Source organism: Crocodylus porosus, unplaced genomic scaffold (assembly GCF_001723895.1).
Source record: "Crocodylus porosus isolate Cpor-Errol unplaced genomic scaffold, CroPor_comp1, whole genome shotgun sequence".
Lineage (NCBI taxonomy): Eukaryota > Metazoa > Chordata > Crocodylia > Crocodylidae > Crocodylus > Crocodylus porosus.
Genome location: NW_017728906.1, coordinates 147303761 through 147311364, shown reverse-complemented (window position 1 = coordinate 147311364; position 7604 = coordinate 147303761). Strand labels below are relative to the sequence as shown.

Sequence of the window (7604 nt, the reverse complement as noted above, 5' to 3'; positions counted from 1 at the left end):
CCCCAGCTGACTTCCTGCCCTTTGGGCAGGGGGCTGGACTCGATGATCTCCCGAGGTCCCTTCCAGCCCTAATGTCTATGAAATCTGTCCCAAGCGTCCCAATGGTTTCTTCAAATTAAGAGTTTTGTGTTCTTTCCAGAAACCTTTGTTCCAGAAGAGCAAGAGAGGTTTCTGAAAACAGGACAAAAGCGTTCATTTGAAGAAACTGACAGGATTCCCAGGACATTTTTCTCACCTCTCCCTCTCTCCCTCCCACAACAATCGCTGGTGTACTTCACCCCCTAGCCCCCTTCCCCCACCTCACTGCTGCATTCTGCTGAAATTGGAGATTGGAAACAGCTGAGCATGGCAGAGAACAAGATGAGAGGAACCAGTCCCATTTTGAGATTCAAGAAATATGGCCACCCTATTAACAGACTACTGCTAAAATTGTTTAATCCAATTATTAAGCATTTAGAAAGGGAGTTAGCACTAATAAAATGGCAAGCACTTGCAGGCAACATAGTATTTTGGTTACCCAAGTTCAGTTAAAAAATTATAGAAACTTCAAAAGCGGCAAATGTGCAACATGGTGACAGATGAAGTTCACTGCTGATAAATGCAAAATAATAAATAGAGGATTTTTTTAAAATTATTCATCAACTTTACATGGTTCTAAATCAACTGTACTAACTCAGGAAAGAAGCCTTGGCATCACTGTTGACACTTTACTGAACAATACAACCTCGCACTCTCAAGGGTCTTGCACCCTCCTTGAAAGCATCTGATGCTGACCACTGAGAGAAAAGATGCTGGACCACCAGGTTGATCCTGCATAGCAGCTTTTATGTTCCTAGAAGCCCAGCTTCCCAAAAGAAGGTTTAAATACTTCCTTTGTTACTCACAAAGAAGCAACTAGATAGTAGAACCAAACCACCTATTACTTGAGGATTTAGAAGTAGTAACACATATGAGAATTTATGGCTTGGTGCATGCACTTAGAAATAGTCAGAAGTAGACAAATGGGTAAAGAATAATTCTTGCGTATCATTGTTTATTCATGAGGCAAGCTGATGGCTTGTTTCAATCATCCACTGACAATTCTGAATCAGATAATGCAGCTCACATTTTAACAGACTTGATTTCAATTTCCTCTGTTAAAAGACACAAATCTGAAGAGTTTATATAACTTAAGTGTTGCCACAAACTGTCTGATATACAAATGACCTGAGCCTTTTATAGTCTGTATGCATTTCACTGATATAAAAATGTTTTAAAACAACTGTACAAGTTAACAGCTTGAAGCCAATATTCATACCCAAACATTAACCATCTTTCAGTCACATCTGTTATGACAGGCAATAGCTGAATTAAAATGTTCCAAGCATCAATAAACTAAAAATAGGTGCTACCACATGATGCCTGTGCATTTTTGTAAATGCAGTAAGCCAGGGTAAATCTGTGACAGTAAGAGCATTTTGCACACACATCTGTACATCAATGAATGAAAAATAAACTTGATTATGAAGTAAATGCATTTTTAAATCATTTTGAAAGTGTGTGTATATGTGTATATATACGTTTAAAAATAAGAAAAAGATGGATACAAAGAAGACAAAAGCTGAACTGTTAATGCATTAAAAATAACTGTACCACCAGGCACTAATCACCACTGAGCCACCAGTTAAGGGCATCACTACTCTGACCTTTTTGTCTTTTTAGTATACATATGGTACACAGGATGGATAACTGTTATAGAGCAGTGCTAAAGGAACATATTGTGAACCGGGCTGTAGCACAGACCCTAACGATAGCTATAAAAAGCAGTGCTGTTTGATGTATTCTGAAATAATAAAAAGGTATTAAAACATGAGTGCACTTTATTTTTCCAAATAACTATGCATTGACCTATTTAGTTTCCAATTCAAGAGACCCCATAAATTCTCTATAATGAGTACCATTCAAAAACAGGAATCTGATATTGCTACTAAATTGGTGGAGGCAGGACACTCGCATTTCTAAGCCTAGGGATAGACATTCCAGAAGTCTGAGCCTGAACTCATTCAGTCTTTGCAGGTTAGTCTAACCTGCCTAGGTTGAACCAATTTCCAACCGAACAGACATGCATGCTGTCTGGACTAAGGAAATGCAGGCACGTGCCTGCAGTGGCTCAGGCTAGAAGGTGGGGGGCACTAGAGCAGCCCTCCCTTCCCTTGTACAGTGCTGAGCTGAGGGGAGCATGGCCAGGCCCTGGCAGGACGCTTTAATTAGGGAGAGGTCTCTTCCCCCACCTCCGTGAAGGAAATTGATAACAGTATTTATCACCTCATTAAGAAAACAAAGGGACATTACCAGCTACTTGTTGGTTCTCCCTTTGTTCTACCACAGCAGGGAACATAGCCAACACGTGGTCTACTAGCTACTGCTAAGGTGTCTTTAAGGCAGAGGGGACAAGGAGGGGCAGGGGGGAGCAGACAGATGCCTGCAGTCTGTGCTGGAGCTCTGGCCAGGGAGCAGAGGTGAGCAGCCAGTTCTGCTGTGGAGCAGAGAGTCCCACCCAACCCAGAGATCATGCTTGGATGCAGTGGGTGTCTGATTTAATATAAACCAGGAAGGGGTTTTGGGGTGTCTGGTTTATCTTAAAACAGGAAGGGGTCTCGGACAGACATTGCATGAAGTGGTTTGACCCAAATCAGTCAATCTAATATTACAATCAACTAGGTTTATCTCAAACCAGTTCCAGCCATCTTTACACTGGTTTATGTGGACTGAACATCTGTTTTGTTACAAGTTTAAACCAGTTTCTGATCACTTAAACCAGTTTGTGTATAATGCATGTCCCTAGCCTAAATGTCTCACTCAAACAGAAGCTCTGCATCATGCTGAAAACAGGCAGGGGGACCAGAAGGGAGGGAAGGAAAATGCTCAGCATATTACTTAGGAAGCACCACAGGTACTTTGAGTCTAATCCAAAACCTGCTGAAGCCAATGAGAATCGTTTCAACAGATTTTGGGATCACGACCTAAGAGGCTGGGAAAAACAGATGTCTGCACAGCCCTCTAATTCACTAAGCACTATTTGTCAGAAAAGAGTTTTGTCCATGGTTTGAGATATTCATGGGTGGTAACAGCAATAAAGAACAGACTAAAATAGATGAGCTGATACATGCTTAATTGCTTAGCTCATTTATTTCCCATTAATTAATTAATTTTAACTGAGCTTTTCCTTCAAATCATCTCTCTCCCTCAAATTTTTTATAATCATAAAAGGCAAGTATTTGTGGTGAGTAGGCATAATATTTAGTCACAAATATGTTTTACAAATATGCAATACATGCATATTACAGATAAATCCAACTTCAGTGCTTTATGTTGTGACTAATTTTAGGCTTCAAGTCCTTTCCAAGGACATTGCTGACAGTGCAGTGAAAATCTCTGCATGAACATCTCTATCTCCAAAGAGAAAAACAGATGTAAAACTAGTAGGGGGTGAAGGAGAGGGAATACAGATGTTTCTACAGCAAGATGATTTTTGCTGAAATGACAAGGAACACAAGTATTAATGTGATGGGGGGGGGGGTTTGGGGGGGGTTGTTTTTTTAAACAAAGCTATATAACAATTTCAGTGAAACCACTAAACACTCATGAAGGTACATTTTTCCTGGCCTACGGTCAATTAAGACAGGGCAATATTCACCACAAACATTCTGCAACAAGACAGGGGGACCAAAAAAACAAACAAACAAACAAAAAATCAACAAAAATGTTAGCCATTGAACACCAAAGATTCACCTAGTTCTCTTTCATGATTTTTAGTGAGAAAATATCAAGAGTCGATTTAATAAATGATACTGGATTTACTCAAAGAACCCTGTCCACCAAGAAAAGAAAAACTAAAGACATACAGTAAAAGGCAAATCTTTAGATCCTAAAGAGAAGTTTTGCAGGGTAAAGGGTTTTTGAAACTCAACTTCTTACTATTGGACAAGAAGCAAGTACAAAGGTGCCTTATTTCACTGAGTTTTGTTGTTTCCCATATTATGTCAGGTATATATACTTGAGAAGAAACCAAAGGACTACCACAATGAGGAGAGCTGGCAACAGCATGGTAAGATCAACCACTGTGATGGTACACTCCAGAACTAAGTATCTAAATATATGTTTAAAATGCTCCTTAGAAAAAGCACTGCCGAGTACAGAAGATCTGGTTAGGCATTAAAATAAACACACCATCCACAGCTGTGAACAGAAGTTGCAAATTCCTCTTTCCACAGCTCTTAAACAAGCTATGAATGAAAAATATCATTTTTTCCTGAGTCTGAGAGCAGTGGTAGCTGAAGATAGGAAGTAAAATCCTGGCACCATTGGAGTTAATGAAAAACATCTATTGATTTCATGGAGCAAGATTTCACCTAGAGTCTTCTTGACAGCTAGTCAAAATTTCTTTCCACAAGAGTTGAGAATGATCACAAAACCTTAACACTTTCAGAAGAAATGTTAGTCTGATCTTCATCACTTGCATCACTGCACAGCATTAAATGAGCACACACACTTGCAATATACTTTTCCTTTCCTCAGAAGTATGAAAAGGCAATAGAATTCTACAACTTTGAGTGAGTGAGTGTGTGAGTGTGTGTGTGTGTGTGTGTGTGTGTGTGTGTGTGTGTACACACACACAAACATAGTTTACAAACTTGTAACACCCGTGCTCAAGTGCTACAAAAAAAAGCAAGGTATAAATATGAAGACAGCTGTTGACAGGGGTTAGAAGTAATTTGCAACAAAGGATGAGATCAGAAATTTTCTAAAAAAAAGATCAATAATTTTATCATAGTGAAGGACTGGGGTTTATGACTCTCTCCCTTTAAAACAGAATTGAAATCATACTCAATAGTAAATCACTGAGGAAGGAAAACATAAAGAACATGATATTTAAAGAGAAGTCACAGCATAAAACAAACATAAATGAAAATATGGACATCTGAAATTCAATTATTTTAACATATAATTGGGAGCAAAAAAAAAAAATCACTAACAGTTGATATGATATTGTCATGATACTACAAGCTATTCCAAATAAAGGAAAATGAGAAAAACCTATTCGGAGCATTCTTGATCATCTTAGTAACAGCTTTTCTATGGCTTTCAAGGCTAGAATAATCGCAGTGGCACCATACCGTGAAGCTGTTGTTGACATTTTTTGTGCTTGATTCAGCTACACTGGCATCTGACAGGTCGACTTCATCAAATATTAGAGACTGTAAATGGAAAAGAACACAAACACATATATAACTAAGTCCATTCTCACATTGTGCTTTCACTTCCTCCTCATTGTGTTAGAAATCAAAGGGGAAGAGTAAAAGAATTGCTTGTCAGATGCTTTATTTTTAATTTCACCTTTAAAAAAAAGGATCCATCATGGATATCTAATCGGTTGGAAAATTCAAAACATAAGTGGCAAAAATTAACTGTATCAACTCTAGAAAGTAATACTTGCTTTAAAAGTACCCCCAAAGGAGGCATGCCATCATTTATGTCAGACACTATGTTTAAAAAACCTCTGCTCCACAGGTTAAGAAAGCTGCTGCCTTTAACCTTCCTGTCTGGACTTACTGCAAATTCCCCAGTCAGCCTATTTCACTCAGCCAGCTGGATGAGGGCCTAGACAAGCGATGGGCAAAATACAGCCTGTGGGCCAGATCCAGCCAATGAGGCCATTCTATCTGGCCTGCAGGGCCTCTAAAAAACTGTAGAAAATTAATATTTCTCTGCCCTTGGTTCCTGTCAAAAATGACAGGAACCAAGGGCAGCAGGACCCAAGAGAAGCCCAGTGGGCTCCAACAACAACGGGCCTGTCCAGTCCCACCCCCAGCCGGGATTTCCGGGCTGGGAGCATGTGGCTGCCCCAGCGCGGGAAGCTCAGGTAAGTGGGAGCGGGGGGGACCCCGGGCAAGGAAGGAACATGGTTGGGGGGAAGCAGCCCTTCCCCACCCCATGCCTGGTGCCCCACTCTTCAGCTGCTTACAGCCCATGTAGGGCTGCCTGTGCCCGTTCCGGACAACCCCATGTGGGGTGCAAGCACCTGCAGCATGGAGCACGGGCCGTAGGGCGGGGGAGGGGCTGCTTCCCCCCCCCGCACTCAGCTTTTCCCTGGGCTCCTTTCCTGCGCAGAGAAAAGTAGCCCCTCGCCCGTCCCATGGCCGGCACCCCACGCCGCAGGTGCTCGCAGCCCTCACGGGGCTGTCTGGAGCAGGCACAGGCAGTCCAAGGCAGGCTGCCAGCAGCTGCAGCATGGGGCACTGGGCAAGGGGCAGGGAGGGGCTGCTTTCCCCACCCCACTGTGCTCAGCACCACCTTGTAACCTGGCCCCACTGCAAGGATGGCAGTGGGACAGGTTACAAGGTGGTGCTGAGCGCAGGGAAGAGTGGCCCTTCGCTTGCCCCATGGCCAGTGCCCCACACTGCAGTCACCTGCAGCCTGCCTGGGGCTGCCTGTGCCTGCTCCAGACAGCCCCGCTTGGGCTGCGAGCAGCTGCAGCAGGGAGCACTGGCCATAAAGCAGGCAAGGATCCACTTTTCCCCACACTCAGCATCAACTTCTCCCCTGCTGGTAAGCAGGGGGTCAGGGCTGAGCGCTGCCCCACACGTACCACGGGGCTGGGGGACACTGGGTGTGAGTGGGTGGGAAGCCAGCGGGAGCATGGGGCCTGCACCAGCAGGGCCCAGAGCAGGGTGGCAGGAGCACGGGGTCCCAGCTGGCAGGGGCTCTACGGAGCCGGGCCAGCTCATCCCTCCCCGCTGGTGCAGCCCAGCCCAGCTCCACAGACCCTTGCCAGCCTGTACCCCACTCTGGGCCCCACCAGTGCTGACCCCGGGATACTGGTCTCAAGACACTGGGACATTGGTCCCATGAAGGTGACCAGGGGGCAGGGCACCTGTCACAGAGCAGGGCTACCCATGCGGCCCTTGACAGCCTGCCAAAATCAGGTAAGCGGCCCTCCGCCCAAAATAATTGCCCGCCCCTGGCCTAGACAAACTTAAGCTCAGGAAACATTAGACAGTTTTTTGCTCCCTTGGAAAGGCTTACAAGTGGTTTCTTATGGTCAATTTGACTGGCCATTAAACAAACTTATGTTGAATAGAGGTGCATCAATACATTGGTCCGATACTGGATCGGCACCAATATAAAGAAAATTGTCTTTATCAGAAATCAGCATGACATGGCTGATAATTTGACTGATAAATGGCCCATGAATGAACACAGCCACAGAACAGCACGTAAACAGTATGCAGCATAGCCGGCAGTATGGAGAGCTACACGCAGCTGGTAAGTCTGGTGTGGTAGAAGGGGAGGGGCGCTGGGGGGCAGATCAACCCCCCCACAGTGAGGGAGGGAGTGAGGCTGGGGCAGGTGCTGCCAGGGCAGAGGGGCGGGCGCAGGACAAAGCCGTGGCTTGTCTGGGGGCACAGGGAGGGAGGGCAGCTCCTGCCACTCGTCCAGCAGCTTGTCTGGGAGGGCGTGTGACCCTGAATATTTCACAGATTTCATAGACATTAGGGCTGGAAGGGACCTCGGGAGATCATCGAGTCCAGCCCCCTGCCCAAAGGGCAGGAAGTCAGCTGGGG

General features: G+C 44.5%; 1 protein-coding gene across 2 annotated transcripts in view; it reads right to left on the bottom strand.

The window, feature by feature from the left end:
* Positions 1 to 7604, bottom strand: part of DGKH (diacylglycerol kinase eta) — a 254374-nt gene that overhangs the window by 95221 nt on the left and 151549 nt on the right. For both annotated transcript variants that reach the window (XM_019529851.1, XM_019529850.1), the window contains one exon: positions 5157 to 5237. In XM_019529851.1, coding sequence (XP_019385396.1) covers positions 5157 to 5237 — 81 coding nt within the window. The remainder of the gene's footprint in view (positions 1 to 5156; positions 5238 to 7604) is intronic.